The 22,704-nt window shown below is 63.9% G+C and overlaps 3 protein-coding genes across 4 annotated transcripts; 2 read left to right on the plus strand and 1 right to left on the minus strand.

Moving 5' to 3' along the window:
• The first annotated feature begins 267 nt into the window (after positions 1 to 267).
• LOC126042088 (complexin-3-like) lies at positions 268 to 2,081 on the plus strand. Its single transcript, XM_049808729.1, has 3 exons — positions 268 to 422; positions 1,080 to 1,167; positions 1,509 to 2,081. Exons 1-3 carry the CDS (start codon positions 268 to 270, stop codon positions 1,731 to 1,733), a joined length of 468 nt encoding a protein of 155 aa, XP_049664686.1. The 3' UTR covers positions 1,734 to 2,081.
• Positions 1,726 to 14,742, plus strand: RAX2 (retina and anterior neural fold homeobox 2). The gene is made up of 6 exons (XM_049808728.1): positions 1,726 to 1,817; positions 2,607 to 3,025; positions 5,994 to 6,247; positions 7,684 to 7,710; positions 9,817 to 10,067; positions 12,004 to 14,742. The coding sequence occupies exons 5-6, from the start codon at positions 9,825 to 9,827 to the stop codon at positions 12,445 to 12,447; spliced, it is 687 nt and encodes a 228-aa protein (XP_049664685.1). The 5' UTR covers positions 1,726 to 1,817; positions 2,607 to 3,025; positions 5,994 to 6,247; positions 7,684 to 7,710; positions 9,817 to 9,824; the 3' UTR covers positions 12,448 to 14,742.
• A 97-nt stretch (positions 14,743 to 14,839) lies between these two features.
• LOC126042079 (mucosa-associated lymphoid tissue lymphoma translocation protein 1-like) lies at positions 14,840 to 22,352 on the minus strand. Of its 2 annotated transcripts, none has more exons than XM_049808698.1 (17): positions 22,268 to 22,352; positions 21,115 to 21,277; positions 20,725 to 20,891; positions 19,976 to 20,106; positions 19,710 to 19,863; positions 19,226 to 19,404; positions 19,024 to 19,120; positions 18,800 to 18,847; positions 18,670 to 18,705; positions 18,244 to 18,447; positions 17,924 to 18,101; positions 17,554 to 17,628; positions 16,961 to 17,088; positions 16,743 to 16,889; positions 16,320 to 16,477; positions 16,089 to 16,223; positions 14,840 to 15,992 (listed from the first exon to the last, which is right to left on the minus strand). In XM_049808698.1, exons 2-17 carry the CDS (start codon positions 21,249 to 21,251, stop codon positions 15,738 to 15,740), a joined length of 2,229 nt encoding a protein of 742 aa, XP_049664655.1. In that variant the 5' UTR covers positions 21,252 to 21,277; positions 22,268 to 22,352; the 3' UTR covers positions 14,840 to 15,737. The 2 variants fall into 2 exon arrangements, with proteins under 2 accessions (XP_049664655.1, XP_049664654.1); XM_049808697.1 differs by having other exon boundaries at positions 17,924 to 18,104.
• Positions 22,353 to 22,704: the final 352 nt, after the last annotated feature.

The following is a 22,704-nucleotide window of genomic DNA, read 5'->3' on the forward strand; positions in this document are numbered from 1 at the left end:
TCCACCTCTCCATCGCCCTGATGAGGCAGCACCCCATTGATCCCCCGTGCCACCATCCCCCTGCACTGCTGTCCCCCCCCAAGCACCCTTGGGTGCAGCGAGCAGAACGGGAAGGTCTTTCCACCCTGGTGGTTGTGGCTTCCCCTCCTAATGCCTTAATCCTCCCCTGATCCGCGGTGCCCCTGGGGCAGCCGGTCCCGCTGACCTTGCAGGCGCTGGCCCCAGGGAAGGGACTCGGCGGCACCGGGCACTGTGGAGCACCCACCCATGGCATCCTTCTTCACGGCCGCCCTGAAGAGCTTTCAGAGGGGTGAGCAGGAGCCGCCCAAGGGGCCCCCCAAGGATGGCAAGGTGGCCACACTGCCCAACGGCATGGCCCGCGAGGAGTTTGAGGAGTACCAGCAGCAGCTGCTGGAGGAGAAGTAAGGTTTTTGCCGGCGCTGGGGGGTCATTGGGGTCCACCAGGCACCAGGACTGGGGTCCTACCTGCCGTGGGCTGTCCCCAGGGTGGGACAGGGATAGGGAGGCAGCCGGGCCAAGGGAGAGGGGCAAAGCGGGTGCCCTTTGGTGCGTTTCCCCGCAGCACGGGAGGTCCCTGTGGGTGTTGGCATGGGGCAGGGACAGCGGCTCGGTGCACCGCAGGTGACAAGGGGCACCCCTGGGTGTCAGCGCCCTAGACCGGTGGGTGTCTGGTGCAGCCCAGTGCCCATGGAGCTGAGGGACGACAGGGGCCAGCATGGGATTGTGTTATGGTCCCACCTCCCCGGGTTGGGGTGCTGTGGGGACCTGGTGGCCCAGCATTGGGGAGCTGAGAGGCCACAGGAGGAGCAAGTCCCTCCAACAGGCACCTTCACTGAGCATCCCTACTGGGGTTGGAGGGCTAGGATGTGGCCCCTGCCCCCAGGTCCCCATTGCAACCCTCCTGTGGACATTTGCACCCCCTTCTTTTCCTGCCCCGGCCCGGGGCTGGCACAGCCATGCTGCTGCCAGAGGACTGGGGCGATGCCAGGGGTGGGGGGCAGTTCTGGCAGGGGGGTTGGTGAGGTGGGGGGTGACAGTGTGGGTGCCCGCTGCTGCAGGATGGAGCGGGACAAGGCCTTTGTGCGGAGGAAGGCAGAACGGGCCACTGTACGGATGCATCTGCGGGACAAGTACCACCTGGCCCAGGTAAGGACCAGCCCGCCGGTGGTGGGACCTCGGGGGTCTTCCCCCAGCTCCTCCAGCCCCCAGAACAGCCCCAGGCCAGGCGGCTGCCAGGCCTCCCCCAGGAGGGGAGAGGATTCCTGAAGAGGGCAGCAAACGGCCGCTGTCTCCATCCATCCTCTCCGTCCACGTGTCCGTCCAGCCGTCCAAATGTGGAACCGGGCAATGCCAGTGTCCCCCTGGCATCCCCAACACCCCCACAGCACCCAGCTGGCCCTGAGGGACCTGCTGACCCCCCGACCACCACCCCATGGCTGGTGGGCACCTGGTGGGTAACCCCAATGCCATCTCCCATCCGTCTGCAGGATGAACGGGATGATGCTCAACTGCACATTGCCGGTGGTGCGGTGGAGCTGCCGCAGGAGCTGGCTGCCATGGTGCACAGCGAGGAGGAAGAAGAGGAGGAGGAGGATGGCGGTGTCGGGGCCTTTGCCTTCCTGACAAAGCTGCGGGAGGTTGACCTGCCGGCGCTGCGGGACCGCGCGTTGGGCAGCGTGGACGAGGTGAAGGAGAAGTGCACCCTGATGTAGCATCGCTGCCCACCCTGCCGGTGGGTGACACCGGCAGCGTTGGTGCTCAGCCCCTGCTGCCCCCCCGGGAGTGATGGAATGCAGGTGGGGGTCCCAATATACGCACTGGAGGGGGGGATTCCTCCTCAAAATCATTCCCTGTTGCTTTTCTGGGGTGCTCTGGGTGGGTGCTGGGATGCAGGACACCTGGGTCCCCTCTAGTTGTGCCGGCCAAGCCCGTCCCTGCAATGCCCCTGGTGTGAGCCCCTGGACGGGGCCAGTGGTGGTCCCTGATGCTCCATCACCTGCAGGAACCAGCCCAGGAGCCTCACACACCATTTGGCTCAATAAACATGGCTTTTACTGGCACCAGTCTGGTTTTCCTGCCGTACCCCTTGTCTGCACGAACCCTGTCCTGGGCGGGAGGAGGACACGATGACACCGCTGCAGCAGAACTGCCCCAAGTGCCCCCAAGCCAGCACCCAGCCCATTACGCTCCGCTGCCAGATCCATCCCCCCATTCTGCAGCATCCCCCAGGCACGGCTGCACCCCAGTGGTGCATGGAAGCCAGAGGGACTCAGTGCCCCCCCCTCGGGACATTCCTTGGGGGTAGCACTGGCAGGGGTCGTGGTTGCATTAAACCTGCCCTCGAGCATCCCGCTGCCACAGGGTCCCTTTGGCTGGGGCCGGGGTGCCCAGACCTCTTGCCCCTTCAGGGACTTGCTCCCTGCTCCTGGGCGTTCGGCAGTGGCACTGGCTTAAAAGCTGCCACGCCGGAAGGCTGGGGGCTGCTGAGATCACTAATACCTGCCTATTTTAGCGAGGTTTAATCTGCCTGAGTAGCCTGTCCCCGAGGACTAAGCTAGCTGAACCTTTGTAAAATGTACCGCCAGCGCTGGCCCCAACGGCACGTCCCCGCTGGAGCAGGAGCCGCCGGGGGAGTCACGCTGTGTTTGCATGAAAGAAAGGACGCGCTGAGCCCCCTCCGTCTTCCCCACGCTGGGGCCATCTGCTCCGGAAAGGCCAGCGGGGACAGCCCTGCCCTGGGCTGCCTACGACTGCGGCAGCGGGGCTGGGAGGGAGCGACCGAATCCAGCGCAGGTGTGGTGGGAGTTGTGCCACGGAGTTCACTCATCGCTGTCACAAGAGCCACAGGTCTCAGCCACCCTAGCCGGAGTACCCAGAGCTGTAGGAACTCCTGCAAGAAAGTCCCTGGGTGCATGAGGTGCTCAGTTCCCCCCGGGCACCCACCCCTCCAGGTAGCAGTCAAGGGGCTGGTGACTGCTGGAGCATCCCAGGGAGTGTGTGACAGGTACATCAGGGATTGATACCTGGGAGCCTCCTGGTGTTTGGTGGCCCTGCTGTACCTGCTGTCCCCACTGTTCCTGCTGTCCCTGCTGTTGCTACCATTCCTGCTCACCAGCCTTTCTTTCTTCAGAACTTGCAAAATCTCCCATTTAGGCACAAAAATCCACCTGTGCTGCATGGGATGCGGCCGTCCATGTCCCCACCGGTTCCCCGGCCAGGTCCCTGATGGGGCAGCAGCAGCCGTGGCACCCGGCACAGCCCCGTTCCCACCCCACGTTCTCACTCTCCCCAGGGCTGGGGCTCAATGCTGAGTGCCAGCGGCCGGGATGGTGGCACCAAAGTCCCCAACGTGCCTTGCCACGGCAGGTTCCTCTATCTCTGCTCTGTACCGGGGCCTCATCCCACCCTGACAGGCAGTCCTGCTCCCAGTGCTCCCAGTGGGGCTGTGCGGGAGCTCCCAGTGCTGGCTGGGATTCGGGTCAGGACCCTCTACCAGGTCTCCTTAGCTAATCATCCTGCCCCCCCCGCTGCCACCTGCCTCCCACTCAGCACCCTTTTGGGTCACCCCTGCCGCCTCCCCGCCTGCCCAAGGCCTCTTAATGAACTAAAAAAGTGATAAATCCTCGGCCGAGCTGGTCACGTGAGGCCGGTGGCCCCCGGCCGCCCCCCGGTCCGACCCCCGCCTCCGGCCCCACCACCCTGGTAAGCTGACGCAGCGTCTCTAAGCGTTAGCAGCTTTGCCTGCTAATAGGATTAGGGAGGTTTAAAACTGTCATTTGAGTGAACTAAACCCCCTGATACTCTGCATTGCACCTTCTTAACCAATTTGCCTTCAATTAGGGTAATTGGGAAACTAGCAAAGAAGTATAGCATTAATATTTTAAAGTGATGAAGCGATTACGGGCCTTGGACGAGGAAGCAAATCAATTTGCTATCTGCTCCTAAAAGGCAATTATAATCATTTGGCAAATAAGCCTGCTGGCCTCCCCCCTCCCCGTGCCAGCCAACACCTTAAGGCAGCCAGCGGGGCCGGCGCCACGCACACTGCCCGGTGGGCAGCGCCAAAGCCGGGCAGCTGAGCAGCCCCCTGCTCCTAAAACCAGCCCTGGCACCCCTGGGACCGCAGGTCCTGGCACGGCGGCATCTCCCTGCGCCCACCGGGGCTGGGGGGGCACCCTGGGGGAAGCCACCAAGGGCCACCAGAGCAGGGAACCCGGATCTGGCAGCCGCCAAGGTGGCCGGCGTGGACACGAGCACTGGCCCCGGGTGAGTGGGAGCAGCAGGTCCAGGTGCCTGTTTGCATCCCCGGCCCCACGTGTCATCCCTGCGCCTGGGGATGTCCCCAAACCTCCCCCGAAAGGCAGCACCTCCCTGCCCACCCCTGCTGCAAGTGGGGCTGTGTGGCGTGGGGGCATGTCACGCCGTCCCTGGGGTGGGGCCACGCCGTCCCTGGGGTGGTGGCACGCTGTCCCCTGGGTGGTAGCATGCCATCCCCAAAACAGCGTCACTCTGTCCCCAGAGCAGTGTCAGACGGGGCAGGCGAAGCTGCACAGCCTGGCTGGGAGAGACGCCGAGATGGCCTCCGGGCCCAAACTGGGGTGCAGAGGTGGCTGTGGGGTCCCACCGGCAGCAGTTCTGGTGGGGAGGGCACAGATCTGTGTGGAGCCAGCAGCCACCTGGCACGGGGTCAGGGGGGTGGGGGTCCAAAAACCCCACACTGACATTTGCCATCCGAAAGGGGAACCATGGCGAGGAGAGGAAGGGAGTGGGAGGAAGCCGAGACGGTGGCTGGGGGTGGCAGAGTTTGCAGGTGGCAGGAAGAGGCTTTTGGGAGAAAGTAAAAGTAAACCAAGAAAGAAAAGAGCAAAACCTGCCTGGCAGGGGGGTCCGGTCAGCACTGAGGACCCCCCAGCCGGAGCACCCCAGGACCCCTATCGTGATGTTGCCGTTGTCCCCTGAGCTGGGATCCCCGGGGCGGCAGTGGGATGGGGAAGGAGAGGGACGGTGTTTCTGTCCCCAGCCCGGCTGCCTCTGCCCCACACCCCCACGGCCAGGGCCCGTGGGCAGCCCCCAGGGATGGTCCCCACGGCTGGACCCTATAGCTGGTCCCCACAGCGTGTCCCCTTGCCCAGTCCCTGTGCTCAGTCCCATGTCCATGAATTATCCCCACGCCTGGTGCCATGGACGGTGCCCAATGCCTGCAACCCACGGCTGGTCCCCACACTTGGTCGCCGTGCCTGGTCCCTATCACTGGTCCCCATGGCTCTGGTGTCCATACCAGGTCCCCAAGGCTGTTCAGGGTGCCTGGTCCCTACGCCTGGTCCTCCCACCCAGTCTCCACACCCAGATGCCATAGCAGGTCCCCAGACCCCATACCCAGTCCCCACACTTCATCCTCACAGCTGGACCCCACGCCTGCTCCTCATCTCTGTCCCCACACCCAGTGCCCATCGCCGGCTGTCACACCTCTCCCCACACCCGGTCCCCGTCCCCGGTCCCCGTCCCCGGTCCCCACATGGGCAGGGCTCCACAGGCAGCATCACCGGGAGCCCACGGGGCCACACATGCCGTCACCAGGGCCACCCCCAAGCTCATCATCCCCATCCCGGGGGGGGGGGGGGGGGGGTGACATGACACCCACCACCGCAGCATCCCCATCCCGCCGAGACTTGGGGCGCCTGCCCTGGACCCCATTCCCGGGGCAGAGCCTCGGCGGACGAAGGAAATCCTCCCCCCTCCCCCCCCCCCACCACCCCGGCCTTTCTTCTCCGCTCCCCCTGTTCCTAATTCTTTTTCCTCGCCCGTAATGAGGGGATTACAAGGCAAACTCCAGCAGGACGCCTTTGTGGGGAGACAATCTGAGTGGGGAAGGCAGTTCGGGGCTTTGTCCGCCGCCGCCCCCCCGGACCCGCGCTGGGGGGACATTTAGAGCAATTACTTGTCCAGAAAGTAACTGTCAATCATTCTTAAAGGGGAAGGCCTCCAATTAATAACCTCGTCTTAATCCTTTGGACTCATTTCCAATCTGCGGTGCCTTGGTGACATCTGCAACACTAAATAAAGATTCTCCCGAGCCTTAGCGCGGCGGTTCTGTGACAAATAAGAAGACTAGAGGCAACTTTGGCTGCCAAAGCTGCGAGATTGGTGAGGTTGAGCCGCTTGTTTGGTTCCCAGGAGGGACCGGCAAAGTTAAATACTCCTGGAAAAGCCGAGTTGGGCCCAGCAGGTAACGCCGTTTTATTCCGATTCGGGAGGAAGCGCCGGGGAAAGATGCTGAAAAAGGGAGCGGGTGTCCCCGGGGTGTGCCTGGGGCTGGGGCTGGGGTTGGCACCCTTCCCTGGGGGCTCGGGAGTGGGTGCTGGCCGCCCGTCAGCATCACTCGCACGGATTTACACCCAGGGCCGGAGGGCAGGAGCCACCCACACTTCCCACCACCCACGCCGGCCGCTGCAAACAGCCTGTCCCAGGCGGCCTGAGCCCAGGTGGCCAAATTCTGCACCCAGACAGGCTTTTGAAAGCAAAAAAATGGGACCTGGAGAAAGCTAGGGCTGTCCCCAGGCTGTCCCCGCTGCTGGGGGAGGCCACTTGTCCTCGTTGATGCTCTGCTGCTTTCCAGCACTGGGGAAGCAATTTTTTTACCCATTTCAACCAGGGCTTGATGCCGTTTCTGATGCCTTTTTTGGGTGTCTTTAATAACAGGCGCCCCCTCCCCCCGGGCTGGCAGCCCCTGCAGGAAAACCACGGGTTGGGGCATCGAGGAGATGGGGGAAAAAAACCCTTCCAAGGCTTCAGGTCCTTGTGGTTTCCAGCACAGTTTTAAAGCTTAAGGGCTTAAGCCCAAAAATTGCCGCCGGGATGACGGCAGCCACAGGAAAATGTCCGACGGGAGCAGGGAGGCGGCTTTCGCTGCCGTACCCGCTCAGTGCTGCCCGTTTTTAGGCAGGATTGCCGAAACGCCGGCGGTGAAGGCTCGGGGGTCCTGGGGCCAGTCCCTGGAAGATGGGGACTATGGGGTGGCTGGTGCCGATGTCCCCCAGCCCGACCTCGCCGGGGTCCCCCCTTTCCACGCCCAGGGACATCCGTGACCCCGGCCAGGATGAGGCAGAGTTGGGGGGGGGGGGGGGGGGAATGGGGGGAGGAGATCCCGGCCCTCGCAACCCCATCCTGCAGGGTCCGGTGCTGCCGTCCTTCTGCCGGGTCACTTCTGCTTGGTTATTTTGCTGTTCTTCGCTTCATTCCTGCTCCCGTGCCAGGGTTTGCTCTGCTTCCCGGGGGTTTTTAGCCTCCTTTGCTTTCAGAGGGGGTCAGGCTGGGGGGACGACGGGGGCTGCCCCCAGCTCTGGCCCTGACCTCCATCACCGCAGCTCCCATTGCCCCACCTCTACTCTCCTCCCGCTTGCCCCATCTTGTCCCCAGCCCCCCCCCGCCCCCCCGGAGGCCTGTCTCAGCCGTCCCCCCCCCAGTGCCCATCTTACCCATTCCCACTGCCCCAGATGCCCCCAATCCCCACCCAGGCCCAAATCCCCCCCATTGCCCTGTGGGGCCACTGAACATGGCTGGGCAGGGCAGGCAGGGGACCCTGATGGGGTGCTGGGTCCCCTGGGAGGTCCGTGCCCCAGGCGGGGGCTCTGGGTGCTCACCCCCTCTCCCCTCTCCTTGCAGGTGCAGAGCTGCGCAAATGAGAAGCGGGTGAGTGAGAGCGGGATGGTGGCGGCGGACCCCATCCCCTCCCCGTGTCCCCAGCCCCAGGACACGCCGCGATGCTCGCACGGTGACAACAGGGCCCCTGCTCCCCCCAGCACCCACTCACCTCTGCCTCAGGGCACCCCAGGGTGCAGCACCCAGCACCCCTGCCCCGGCTGGCGGCTCCCCCTGGGGCACCCCAAGACTGCGGCCCCCCCCGCGGCAGCAGGGCCAGACCCGGAGCCGGCCAGAGCCCCTGGGAGCTACAGCACACCCCACGAGGGGCTGTGGGGCGTCTTGGGGGGGGCCAGCTGCTCGCAAAGCCGCACACGCTGCAGGCACAGCGCTGCACGTGCACAGCATGCACTCTGTGCGGGCCCTGTCCATGCACTGCACACACTGCGCGTGCAACGCACACCGCAAACGCCGCGTGCTGCAGACACTGCACGCGCAGCCCCTGGGCACGCACTGCCTGCGTCGTACATGCTGCACCCACCGCACTGCACATGCTGCACAGCCTGCACGTGTCGCACACGCAGAGCACCTGCTCTGAGGGCGCTGCAGGGGTGCTGGGCACACACTGCATATGTTGGGTGCGCTGCACATGCTGTACGCATAGACACTGCACGCCTGCACGTGCAGCGTGCTCTGCGCTGCATGGCATGCGCTGCACGCTCTGCACATGCCTCTGCTGCACGCGCTGTGTGCGCTGCACACAAAGGCCCCGTATGCACTGTGCAAACACTGCACACACACTGCACGCACTGCATGCCCACAGCTACTGTGTGCGGATACACGCTGCGCCCCCACGCTGGGCACGCCCCGCACGCGTTGCACTCCTTGCACACACGCTGAGCTGTGCACACTGCACACGCACTGCGTGCACTGCGCACGTACGCTGCGCCGTGCACGCTGCAGGCGCAGGCGTCGCATTGTGCACGCTGCATACACGGCACACGGACACTGCACGCCGGGCGCTGCGTGCTGCACCCGCACTGCGCACACTGCACGCGATGGACACGCGGCACAAACTGCCCTGCACACGCACGCCCAGGCTGCGCGCACACTTCACACGTTCCACCCCTCGCTCAGTCCGCTGCATGCACGCACCCCCACACCCCACCGCGCGCACCCCGAGCCCCCCACCCTGCCCGCGCAGGCAGGCTGCACCCTGCGCGCATCCCTGCGTGCGCACAGACGCACTGCTCACACCCACGCTGCCCACTGCACAGACACCCCACGTGCGCACAGCCTGAGCAACACTCGACACCCACCCTCGGCGTGGTCCCTCGCGGGACCCCCATTTATTCCCTCCAAGAATTAATTGATGGTCCCTTTCCCTCTCCACACCCGTTTGGGCATTAGGTGAATTTTTGCCGGTGGGTCTGCCTTCCCCTTGGCAGAAGTGCCCCAGGATTACGGCTTTCTGCCCCATTTTCATGTTTGCCTACATCCTCACGGTAGAGGAAGACCCTTAATCCCTAGCAAATACTACAGGAAGATTTCAGATGCTGGATAAAAAGCTTAAAGATGAAACGTTGCAAGGGTTGAAAATGCTTATAAGCATGCAGAAAAAAGGTTATTAGCCGGGGGATGGCGCCGGGTCGCTCCGGCTGCACTTGGAGACCAACATTGAGTCCTCCAGCATTTCGGGGCCAGACTGGTAGCCCATGGGGAAGAGGGGCTGGACGAGGGGAGCTGGGCTGGAAGGAGGGAGCTGACCCAGGCTTGGTCCCCTCCACACCAGGGCAGGGGGGAGGTCGGGTCAGGTCTCAGTGACGGCGCTTTCATAAAATCCTCCACTTTGGGTGAAATTTGACTTTTAGCTTCAGGTGGGTGTATTGGCCTGGTCGCATCTCACAGTGGAGCCAAGCACAGGGTGACCGGGGCACCCGTCCCCAGGACCCCAGGTCAGTCCCAGGGACACCGCGGCCCCGGGATAACACTGCGGCAGAAGAGAGGATTACGCCTTTGCGTAACCTGTTTCTGGGGCCGTCCCATCCTCCCATCCGTCCATCCACTTGTCTGTCCGTCCCCGGCCTGGGGTTGCATGGAGGGGGGGGGGGGTCCGATGTCCCCGTGCCCCGGCTAACCCCTGCGGTCCCCTCGCAGGCACCGCCATGTTCCTGAATAAGTGCGAGGGGGACCTGGGTGAGCTGCGGAAGCCGGGGGACGGCGAGGGCACCCCGCCATCCGCCGTCGAGGAGGAGCAGCCCAAGAAGAAGCACCGGAGGAACCGTACCACCTTCACCACCTACCAGCTCCACGAGCTGGAGCGCGCCTTCGAGAAGTCCCACTACCCCGACGTCTACAGCCGCGAGGAGCTGGCCATGAAGGTCAACCTGCCGGAGGTCCGCGTGCAGGTAGGGAGGATGTCCGCTGGCCCCAGCACCCCGGACCTGTCCCCTGGGCAGTGGCAGAGGGACCATCCCGGTGCCGGAGAGCTTTGCTCTGTTCCCAGCTCCGCCGCCGCCGCCTTGCTCTGTGCCTCAGTTTCCCCATTGCTCGAGATGGGAACGGCATCTCCACAGAGCTGGCTGCTCCTGCCAAAACCAGAGAAGGAGTTTAATGGCTGAACCTCGTTCTGCCACGAGGTCCCAGGTCGGTCCACATGCCAGAGAGCCCATTTGGGCAGGGAGATGGTTTTTAGAGATTTTTTTTTTGCCCTGCTGGTGGCAGTTACTCCCATCCCTCCAGCTGATTCTGCAGGAAAGCAGCCAAACCTCAGCCGCTCATGATCACTTCCAGGTCTTTAGGGCTGAGGAAGCACAAGATCCTCATGGATTTAGGGGTTTTAGGCTTGTTGGAGTGGGGCGGTTCTGGGGTGGTGGCAGGGCTGGGGACATTTAGCTCCCTGAGCTGCAGGAGAAGACTCTGTTGGGGGAAGATGCAGCCTGGGGAAGAGCCTGGGGTCCCACCAGTCTGCTCCCCACCACCCCTGGGATTGACAGGGTGAGACCAGGGAGAGGCAGGGGGTCAGGTAGTTGAAGAAGCAACAAACCCACTGTGAAGCAAAGCAGTAATCCCCTTACAAATGAACTGAGTTTCCCAGGCCTCAGCCCCAGTCCAAGACAATGCAGTCTTTTTCTAGGGGGGGTCCAGTCCAGACCATAGGGACAGCTCTGCCGAGCTCTCTGACTCAGTTTCACAGAATCATAGAATCATTTAGGTTGGAAAAGACCTTTAAGATCATCAAAACCAACTGTTAGCTTAGCACTGCCAAGTCCACTACAAAACCATGTCCCTAAGCACCACATCTACATGTCTTTTAAACACCTCCAGGGATGGTGACTCAACCACTTCCCTGGGCAGCCTGTTCCAATGCTCCACAACCCTTTTGATTGATGAAGAAATTTTTCCTAATGTCCAATCTAAACCTCCCCTGGCACAACTTGAGGCCTTTTCATCTTGTCCTATCACTTGTTACCAAGGAAAAGAGACCGACCCCCACCTCGCTACAACCTCCTTTCAAGTAGTTGTAGAGCACAATAAGGTCTTCCCTCAGCCTCCTTTCCTCCAGACTAAACCACCCCAGTTCCCCTCAGCCACTCCTCACAGGACTTGTTCTCTAGACCCTTCACCAGCTTTTTTGCTCTTCTTTGGATACGAAGTTTGCACCAGTATAGCCCAGTGCCCACCAACAACTGTGACCAGCCCATGGGAGACATCCCGTTTGCAGTCCAGCCATTCATCTTTACTCCCCTTCGCCTCACGCAGCAGATGGCCCGTGACATGTGCTGCTGGGGGCTCTGGGGACAAGGGACCAGCGCTCTAATGAGCAGCTCCTGCACGGCGAGACATCACCGCTGGCCTCGGCTCACCGGTCCCTCTCGTTCCTGTTGGGTTTTGGTGCAAGCATGGCAGTTTGGCTTCTGAAAGCTTTTACTGAGGGGCTTTTCAAAGCCAGATAACATACTGAGGACTGTATGGGTGTTTGCGGGGCTGGGGTGTGCGTTCCTGTGGAGCAGCGAGGGCAGGGGCTGCGTGGTGACATCTCTCGCTTTCCACACCTTAGAGATGCCCTCAGTCTCTGGAGTTTGTGGGACAGGTTTGGCAGAGGTGCACAATGTGCTGGGGATTGCTGGAGCCCTGTGGGGCACCTCGCGTGGGACCCAACACACAGGACACCCCATGTGGGATGGGATACCCCATACGGGACACCCTACCTGGAACACTCCGTGTGGGGCACCCCGCATGGGACACAGCACAATGGGGCACCCCATGTGAGCACAGCATGTGGGACACACTGCGAGGGACCGGCCGGGCACGGTGGGGCTCACCCTGGCTCTCACCTCGCAGGTCTGGTTCCAGAACCGACGAGCCAAGTGGAGGCGGCAGGAGAAGATGGAGGCCAGCTCCATGAAGCTCCACGACACCCCCGTGCTCTCCTTCAACCGGCCCCCCATGACCCCCAACGTGGGGCCCATGACCAACTCCCTCCCGCTCGACCCATGGCTGACGTCCCCCATCTCCAGCGCCACCACGGTCCACAGCATCCCCGGCTTCATGGGAGCCCCCCAGGCCCTGCAGCCCCCCTACGGCGGGCACTCCTTCCTCAACACCCCCCCACCGATGGCGCAGGGCATGCAGCCCATGGCCCCCACGCCCTACCAGTGCGGCACCACCTTTGTGGACAAGTACCCGCTGGAGGAGGTGGACCAGAGGAGCTCCAGCATCGCCTCGCTCCGCATGAAAGCCAAGGAGCACATTCAGACCATTGACAAGACCTGGCAGCCAATTTGATGAACGCTCCCCTCCGGCCCCTGCGGTCCCCGGCTCCTGCCCCCGGCATCAGCTCAGCCCCGGGGCGGGAGTAGGGAGGTGACGGTGGGATGCTCAGCAGGACCAAAGCCGGCGCAGGGCAGGGCTGCCGGGCTGCGTCTTCCCCCTGCCGAGCCAGCGCATCGGTGGCAGGGGAACGAGCCGCGGTGCTGGCGGGACCCCGCCGCAGGGGAGCACCCTGGCAGCCACCCACGGCCCCTCTGCCTTGCCGAGGCACCGGCCCCGGGCTGAGGAATCTGGCCAAGGCTCTGGCATCCTACCAGGCCACCCACCGCCCCCGGTCGGACACCTCCTTTCCCCACGCCCCTTCCCTTTCCCATTATTATTAATTTTTTTTTTAATGCTGCAGATTTAAACAAAACCAAACAGAAAATTTCTAGTTTCGTAGGGAGTACTTGGGGGGATTTTTTATTTTTTTTTTTTTAGCCGCGCCAGGGCATGACGCTTGTGCCGGTAGATGTGCCGGCACCGAGAAGACAGTTGTATCGTGAGTAAAAAGATAAGCTGAACGGCTGCCGCATGCTGGAGTCGGGCGCTACCGGGGCCCTGCCCGCCGTGCCGCTCGTTAGCGTGCTGAGGCTGCGGACCCTCTGCTGGGAAGCAGCTTTCTGGGGGGGTTGCAGCATTATCGTCCCCGGGCACCCTCCCATCCCACTCCTGACTGTTGCGTGCAGGACTGGGGCCGCATCCAGGCACGGGTGATCTGATCCAGCCCCAGCTGCGGGCTGGGACTGGCTTTGTGCTTCACCACGTCCTCGGTGGCTCGTCAAGGGGCATCTGCTCAGCCATCCCTCCGGGACTGCGCCCGACGCCCGCCTGCCCTAATTGCTCCCCAGCGGTGCCCGCCCGGCCACATGTTGGCGGCACAAAGCTGCCGTAATTGTGCTGGCGGGAGGGTGGGCGGCAGCGGAACCCCTGCGGCCCCCCGGCTGGCAAGAGGAGGGGGTCGGCTGGGAGCCCTGGGGTCCTTGCAGAGGCGGAGGGGGGGTGGTGGGGTGCACCAAAGCTCAGTTTACCCCTTGCCGGCGGTTCCTGCTAGGTGGGAGCGGGGTGACGGTGGCAAGGTGCCACATCCCTGGGGGTCCCCAGTATGGGTCTGCAGCCCCGGGGGGAACCTGCCCACCCACCCGCCGGGGTTTGGGGCAGAGCCAGCGTCACTGGCACCCTCACAGTGGCGGTGAGGGCCAGCACAACCCCGGCAGAGATGGCTGAGCCCGCGGTGACTTTGAGGTGCTGAAGCACGGCTGGGAAAGTGAGAGAAGGGGGTTCGGCCCTGGGTGAGCAGGTCCCTGGGGTGTGCTGGGGTGCCCCCGGGTCCCTGGGGTACCCTGGGTCCCTGGGGAAGTGAGGCGAGCACCGATCTTCCCCCCACCAAAATGAGATATTTCCCCAGAAAATCCTCCTGCTTCGGACCCGATGACAGCCACAAACCAGGGCTTTGCTGTGGCAGCCCCATCCCCACCGTGTCTCCACGTGCCCGCAGGGGCCAGACCCCGCTCAGCACCAGCACCCCTGGCTGCAGCCCCCCACACCCAGGGGGTCTCACCCCAGTCCAACGGGCCTGGGGCCAGACTCTGACGTCCACACAGCCAGGTCAGGCAGGACCAGCCAGGATGCCACCGGGCCAGGCGAGGCACTGACCCCGGTGAGACCCTTCTCCTTGTCCCCCGTCCCCCGGCTGCTGCTGCTCGTCTGCTTCGTTAGTGACAATTAAACCTTTAACAACCCATTAAATGCATAATCGATGCTCCCCCGGCTCCCCAGCCCGGCTAATGGGCCGAGGCCGAGGTGAAGCGGGCCCCGGCAGAGGCGTGCTCCGGCAGGGAGATAATGAAGCAACGGCCGCGGAAGTAATGGGGTTTGATCCGGGGGAAGGGACGCGCTCAATGGGGGCTGCGCTTTTCACATGACATAATTGCCGAGGCTGGCGCCAGCCCGGGGCACCCCTCGGCCTCCCAAGCGCCAACAAAAGCCGGCTGGCGCAGAGAGCGGGAGGCTCAGCACCCCCCGACCCGTTTGATCGGAGCCTAATTGGGGCGAGGGTGCTCCCCCTCCAGTCTTGCAACCGCCACCCAAAAGACGGGGGCGCGGAGAGGTCCCGGGATGAGGATGCGTCTCCCTGGGTCCCTGGGGTTGGGGGGTTATGCGAATTATTTAAATGAGCTAATTTGCATGGCGTGGCACTGGTGCGCCCCAGGGCATTGTGGCGGGGGATGTTGGGGTACCCTTGCAGAAGGGGTTGGGTGCCCCTTCCCTCCCATGGGTGCCCTGGTGCTGTGCTGTCCCTAGTGCAGAAACAGGCAATATTTCTGGCCCCAAAAATGTCATTTAAATGCAGGAAAGCCGTAGGAGCTCCGAGCCGCCTGCCCTTCCTTCTTTATTGGTGCTTTCCCCAGTTGAGACCCAGTGGAGCACGCCCCACACCATTTGCAGCCACCGACACATAGGGCCACATCTGGGAACAATCCAAGCAAAAAGGCATTTTTTCCCCCCTAGATCCCAATCCTATCCTGAAATCGCTCACTGCCCAGACAGGGCTGGCACAGTCCTGCACCTTGGGTTGTACTGGGAGGACTGGGAGTGCTGGGGGCACCGAGGAGTTCTCCCAGCCCCTCGTGGCAGAGCAGGAGCCCTCCTGCTCCCACCCCCTCTAATCGCCTCCTGTGGGATTTGCCCCCTAATCTGCTTATTTCTCTCTATTTCTCCTAGACCTGAACGAACCCAACCCAGCCCCGGTGTGACGCATCACACCAGCTGAGCTGTGGGGTCTGGGCACTCTGGCCCCCGCCGGGCTGCCAGGGGGGTGTCCTGGCAGGTGGAGCTGGCACTGACTTGGGATATGGGACTGGCGCTGCCGTGCCGGGGGACATGGGGCTGGCTGTGCCCTGCTTACGGGTCTGGCACTGCCCAGGGACATGGGGCTGGCAGTGTCCTGGCACGTGGCGGTGGCACTGTCCCGGCACATGGGGCTGCACTGCCGTGCCAGGGGACGTGGGGATGGCACTGCCTGTACCCGTGGTGGCAGTGCTCGGTACACAGGGCAGCACGGAGCTGCAGTCCCCTGCACTAGGGGTCCCAGCCGTGCCGCACAGTGAGCCCCACACCCCCTGGCACAGGCCAGGATGGGACTCGTGCCTCCCAGCACCTGCCTCCACGCACGTCCCCTCCATCCCCTCCAGCCTCTGGCCCCCCTGGCAGGACAGATGTGGCCCCAGGGAACTGCAGTGACAAGGGGGGGCCGCGCTGTCCCTCTACAGGGTGTGGGAGCCGGGGACCTCCGGGCTGAGGTTCTCCTCGGGGGTGTTGACCCAGGAGCTCCCCGCTGTCCCCCAGCTCCCAGGGGGAGAAGTGGAGAGGGGGCTGCCAGGTGGGGAGGAGGAGGCCGCCAGCCGCAGGTTGAGCTTGGCAATGAGCGGCTTCCCCACGCTTACTGTCTGCCTCTCCTCCACGAAGTCATCCATGCCACGGTAGCGGTACTGCAGGCAGACGGTGAACACCAGCTCCTGCTGCGGGGGCACCAGCAGTGTGAGCACCCATCCTGGGCCACGGCCGCAGCCGTGCTGTCCTCCTGGCACAGAGCGCCCGCTCAGTGAGGCTCTTACCCGCAGTTTCTGCAAGCCGCAGAGCCGGCTGTAGAGGCAGCAGGAGGGACAGCCAAGGCTCCAGGTGGGCGCCAGCGGGCTGCCCACCTCCTCCGGGCTCTCCTTGTTGGTGCACTTGAGGTCCACGTCCAGCTCCTGCCGTGGACGCATCCAGCCATGGAAACCACCATGGGTGCCCCCACCCTATTCCCCAGCATCGCCCTGGCTTGGGCTTTGGCAACCCGCTCCCACCTCGGGTATGTCGGTGAGCTTGGCCTCACACTTGGCGATATCCTCAGGGGTGGCCACCACGCGGGTGTAGATGATCATGATGTTGGAGAACTCGGCGGCGAAGCCCAGCTGGACAGTGACGCCACAGTCAAAGCGGAGGTGCCGGCTCTCCGGCAGGACTGGGGAGGGGACAGAGAGTGCAGGGCTGGTACCTGCAGGTGCTCGGGGTGGGAGCTGCACCCACAGGTGAGGTGACCACTGAGGTCACCCCGGAGCGAGGATGCTGACATGATGCTCCTGCCACTGGGCTGGTGGCTCTATGCTGGCGGTTTCTCTTCTCCAGGCTGAGAGAAACCCAGCAGGCGCTGCCCACCACCTCTCCCTGCGACTCGGCGCTGTCCCCCCGCCCCGCTCTTGATGGGGTGGCCGCCCCGCGGCTCTCACCGTGAGCCTTGGCCCACTGCAGGTTCCTGGCAGAGGACTCATCCCGGCCCGGGGGGCGGATGGGGTCCGTCAAAGCTCGTCTCTCTGAGAGGTTGCTGCGGAGCTCTAGTGCCTGCCGGCCCCTCGTGATCTCCAGCGTGCCCATGTCTGTGGGGGGCAAGAGGGTGGTCAGCAGAGGCCACCGGGGATGTTGCTCTCTCCCGCTGCTCCCCACTCACCCTCGGCCACCTTGTCCAGCAGCACTGTGATCTTCTCATCCTCCAGCAGCCAGCGTTTGAGGAAGGTGACAAAGATGCCATTGGAGAACTCGCCCTGGCTCAGCTCATAGGCTTCAGCATCTGCGCACCTGCGGGGATGGGGCAGCGGTCGGTTCCATCGTGGGCTCCGTCACTCCCCCAGGAACTAGCTCCCACTGGGACAACAGCCCCGGGGAAGCCAGACCTGGGCACCTACAGCTCTACCCACTCCCATCGACCCATCCGGCCACTGTGCCGGGGAGAGGTGGGAGCCGCAGCCTGGATGCTTAAAGCATTGTCAGCCCAAATGCCTGTGCTCTGGAGGAGCCTCAGGGCTTAATCCCCCTGGGTGCTGCCTGAAGCAGAGCAGAGCTGTGGGCATCTCCCTGCCCAGTAAGGGACTGCGAGCTGCCACTCGCCCACCACCTCCAGCATCGACAAGAGGGAGCGACACCAATACATGGTGGGGCGAAAGATGCAGGTGCAAACAGGATTGAGCCCTGGCCCCACTCTGAGCCAGGGATGGAGACTCAGCCCCACTGCCCATGCCAGGAGGTGGAGGAGAGGGGACCCACGTGGCGTAGCCGAAGACGATGTTGGCCGTGACCTGCAGCGCCCCAACTTGTGGGATGATGTCGTCGTTGAGGTTCCTGCGAGAGAAGTGCTGCTGGGCAGGGGCAGGATATGCCACCTCGCCAAAACCCACCCCAAGGCACCCCAGACCGCGGGGGCTGCCCCGTGCCCCTCTGCCCACCCATCATGACATTTGCTGGCTCAATTGGGGCAGCGATGCTTTGGGGCATCCAGACAAAGCCAACGGGTTTGGATGGGACCCCGAGGATGCCCCACTCCACACCCCCGGGAACCGGCACCCACGGGCACCCCTGTGCCAGGACCTCCCGGTGTGGCAGCTTGTCCCCAGGCTGGTGGCCAGGGCCGGTTCACCTCTTGCGGCACATGTCGAGCAGGAAGATGTTGAGGCCGGTGCGGCGCTGCTGCATGCTCTGCAGCACACGCTGCACGCACAGGCAGTGGGCTGAGGTGTAGGAGCTGGGTGCGTCGATGGGCACCATGAAGCTGTTGCCAAAATTTTCGTAGCCATGCCCGGCATAGTAGAGCAAACCTGCTGGGAGGGGCGGAGGGTGGGTGACATCCCTTGACCTGCCAGTGCCCGCTTCTTGCCTGGCCACCCCCCAAGACCCTGCCAGCACAAAACCACCCGGTTCCCCCCCTGGCTGGAGCCACCCCGGCAGGGGCTGCCGTACCATAGACGCCCTTGTCGAGGAGGAGGAGGAACTCATTGACAGCCATCTGCATCTCAGCCTTGCGCAGGTCCAGCAGCGAGACCACCTTGAAGTCGAGCTGGCGGAGGAGGGCGCTGAGGGTGTGCACGTCCACCATGGGAGCCTTCAGCTGCTTGTGGTGCAGGTAGTGCATGTTGCCGATCAGCAGGGCCACTTTGTCGGTGGCTGCCAGGATGGGAGAAGGAGGCGCTGGGGACGGCGTGGGACGCTCCTGCTGTCCCTGCTACCTTCAGCCCACAGAGGTGACACCCCGTTGTGGCTGGTGTCACTGTCCCCGAGTACCAGGGTGCCCCATGGGGCACCCTGGCCGAGCGGAGCCTCGTGGGGTGACACTGGGGATGGTCACAACCCCACAGGACCACCAACCCCTCCTGGGCAGGCTCTTACCATACAGCTGGCCGGGGCTACCACGCTCCGGGGAGCCTGGAAAGAGAGAAACACCATGCCACGGCCCCACAGTGCCTGGGGAGCGCAGCGGGCAGAGCGGCAGGGACCTGCCCGCTCTGCCCCCACCTACCTCCATCCCCCTCCTGCCAGGAGCCTCCAGAGGCGAAGAGCCGCGGGCCTGCGGCAAAGAGGGGAGTCAGGGAGCCCTATGTGCAGCAGCATCTCCCAGCACAGGCTGGAGTCCCCCAAAACCGCAGGGCAGCCACAGGAGGGCTTTGGGCAGGGGGGGCAGAGCGGAGCCAGAATACCCCACGTGGGGTGGGGGGGCCATGGAGGTTTATCCAGGGCCCTCACCGATCTCCACGTCCACTTCCCGGCTCCAGATCTCGTGGAAGAGGTTGAACACACGGCAGGAGTAGCTGCCCCGCTCGGCCGTCGTCACCAGCTTCACCTGCCGGCAGGACAGAGAAAGTGGCTGGGGCGGTGTGTTGTGCTGTTCAGCGCTGCGCCATGCCGTGCCGTGCCGTGCCGTGCCGTACAAGGGGTCCCACGGTACCTGGAGCTGGGGTGCCTGCGCACCCTCCACGGGGCGCCGGTTCCTGAACCACTGATACTGGGGCGGGGGGTTGCCGATGGCTGTGCACTCCAGCGCCAGTGTGTCCCCCTCGGCCAGGCAGCACGGCCGCGGCTGCCGCAGGATCTGCAGCCCTGCCATGGTCGGGCAGTAACCGCTGGCTGGGGAGGGGATGGGGTGGAAAATCTGGTGCCCAGCCACAGCAGGGCTCTGCAGAGCTGTTCCTGGGCCCCAGGTCCCTCACTCGCAGGCCCTGGCACCCACGGGTGGCATGAGCCAGCAGGCACGAGGATGACACAGGGCATTCGGCTCCTCCGTGGGCACCGTCACCCCAACAAGCCCACAGACCCTCATGGCTGAGGCAGGGAGCAACGTGGCAAGCGACGCTCTACGGGAGCTACCCCAATCCCGATGGCGAGTGGTGCCCCACGGGTGCCAGCCCAGGGACGCAGATCTCTGGGCCCACCTGAGCTGGGGCTGCTGCTCTTCTCCACCTGGACATGGGCCCACCTGGAGAAGGCAAAGGTGGCCCCGCAGTTCACCCGGCAGATGTACCACTCGGGCTGGCCCAGTGGTGTGGCCGTGTCAATCACCAGCTCCGGGGCCGTGGCTCCGGGCACCTACGAGACAGGAGGGAGCCAAGGAGTCGGGGGCTCCCACCCACCCGTCTGGGTGCCCTCGCCATGGACAGGCCCTGGGGGCTCTGCTTGACATGGCGCAGCGGGACCTCACCTCCCGCTTCCCACAGAACCACTGGTACACGAGCCCCGGCGGGCCAGTCGCCCAGCAGGTCAGGGACACTCGTGTCCCCTTCGCCACCACCTGCGACTCCGGCTGCACCGTGATGTGGATCATGTCCTGGACTGCGGGAGAGGAGAGACTGGCCTGGGCTGGCTGAGACCCCTGTCCTGCACCATCCCAGAACATCCAGTCCCGTCCTGTCGTCTCCCATCATACTTTGTCCCACTCCCATCCACAATAGCCTGTCCTCTCCCATCCCATCCCACCCCTCTGTCCTGCCCCAACCATCTCACCCTACCTTGTCCCATTCACTCCCATCCCACCCATCCCATCTCATCTAGTTCCACCTTACCCCAGCCCACCACAGTTTGCTCCACCCGACCCCATCTCATCCCATCTTGTCCCATCCCACCCTATCCCATCCCACCCCACCCTGTTTCATCCCATCCCTTCCTGTCTCATCACAACCTGTCTAATCCTGTCCTGTCCCATCCCATCCCATCTGGTCCCATTAGTCTGTTCCACCACACCCTGTTGCCCACCCTCCCCATCCCATCACACCACATCCCATCCTATCTCCCCTTACTGCATCCATCCCACCCCTCCCAGGGCCCCACTATCCAGAGCAAGACCACCAGCACAAAGAGCTGCTCCTCATCTCCCCGTGCTTTCCTTCTGCTGAGTCCATGTCCCCCGGTGCCCCTCTCCAGGCCCCGTGGGACCCCACCGTCCATCCCTACCAGCACTGCTGAGGACCTGGCAGGCCTGTGTGTGCCCCATCCTCTCCAGGCAGCCCAGCAAGTACTTGAGGGTGCAGTCGCGCTCAGCCAGCAGCTGCAGGAGGCACTGCGTGGGGCTGCCACGGGGCTCCAGCACCTTCAGCGAGCATGTCTCCAGCTCCTCCGCACTGCAAGGCGCCCACCAGCACTCAGCCCTGCAGCCCACCCCCCTCCCATGGAGGAAGGGGAGCCCTGCCAGGGGACTCGGCAGTGCCCCCAGCCCAGGCTGCGGCCACAATGGGGTGGCTGGGGACCTGCGTGCCCCTCGCTCAGCCCGTGGCAGTGCTGTGCCCACGTGCATTTTGTGACCCCATCGGGGACAGACCCCTGGAGATGCCCCCCCACCCCTACCTGCACTTGAAGCGTTTCTCCACCCCGGCCACCTCAGCCAGCTTGCGCCAGCCCCGGCCAGCATTATCCAGGAGCTCACAGAGCCGGGCCACCACCTCCTCGCCCAGCGAGCTGATGGGCATGTTCCAGTCCCCCATCCTGTCCCAGCCCCGCCACCACCTGCCTGCGGACATGGAGGGGATGAGCTGTCAGTGGGTGATGGGGTGACAGGGTGCCTATGCCCCACTGGACACCACCGGGTGCTGCTCTGGCCAGGTGCAGGGTGGCTCGGGAGGGAGAGCACCAGCATGAGCTTGCCAGCGTCAGGTCACTTCCCAGCAGGAGCCCGGGAGGGTTTTAGCCTCCCCGGGGAGGTGCTTGGAACTGGCGGGACAGTGCTGCTGGATCCGGCTACCAGAAGCGAGCCAGTAATGCCACAAGTTCCCCCTCTGCGCCTGGAGATCAAGAGCCGTGACAGCAGCACAGGGGAACTCGCTCACCCCCCCCGGCCTCAGGCAAGGACCCGGGGCCACGTTAGTCTAGCGTCAGGACAGAGACCTTCACAGGATGGGGTCCAAGGAACTGGAAAGAGGGGATGGCCCCTGTCACCCTCCCCATCCCTTCGGGGGACACAGAGAATGGGGCTCATCATGGAGGGCTGAGCCCAGGGATCTCTCTTCTTCTGGCAGAGACCCGTGGGATGGCAGCAGCCCCTTCACCATCACCAGGCCTCTCGGTGGTGGCTCCAGAGCCAGCATGAGCCCTGCTGGGCCACCACAAGGAGCACACAGAGGGGGTTAGGGGAGGGTACATGGGGGTCCTGGGACTGGAACCCACCTCAGCTGTCCTTGACCCTGGCAAAGGCTTCAGCAGCGAGGGGAGCATGGCATGAATCACCCTGGATGGGGGAAGGACCCAGGAACGGGCTCCCTCCTCCTCCCCTCAGGTCCCTCCCCACTAACCCACCCCAGATGGGCTCTTGTCCCCAGGACCAAGCTGTCCATGGCAGCTGGGTAACACTCGCCCGAGCAGGGGGGCTCTGAGACAAAGTGCAGGGACTTGGGTCCCCCCTCTGTTCACCTGCTGCTGGATTTGGGGGGGGCTGGACATGGCGGGGGGGGTGGCGAGGGGAGGGCAAGCTGCAGGAGGGGCACGGCGGGGACAGGGCACTCACCGCTGGATATGGCCCGACCTGAGCCCTGTCAGCTCCAAGGGTGCGCACTGAGCCCCACGCAGAGGAAACGAGGGTTCAACCTAAAATCTTCCCCAGCCCCCCCGAGCTGCAGCACGACACTTCTGCTTTCCTCCTCCGCTTCCTGTACCACGGCGCGCGGGCACTGCAGCTGCCAACCCGGCCACCCCGCAGCCCCCCAGGGGAGCCAGGCATGGCCCCCAGCCCCTGCCACAGGGCACGGGGCAGTGGGGACACCGTTGGGCCGGGCAGTGGCTCCCCTACCTCCCTCCGGCTCCTTCCTCACTGTGGGAGGACCTCACGGGCAGGTACTTTGTCCCCATAGCCCAAGTCAAGGCCAGGCAGGAGCTGCAAGGCAGCAAGTCTGGCATGGAAACAAACCAAGGTGATGGGGGCACCTCTCAGCCAGGGAAACCCAA

This window comes from Accipiter gentilis, chromosome 8, assembly GCF_929443795.1.
Source record: "Accipiter gentilis chromosome 8, bAccGen1.1, whole genome shotgun sequence".
Lineage (NCBI taxonomy): Eukaryota > Metazoa > Chordata > Aves > Accipitriformes > Accipitridae > Astur > Astur gentilis.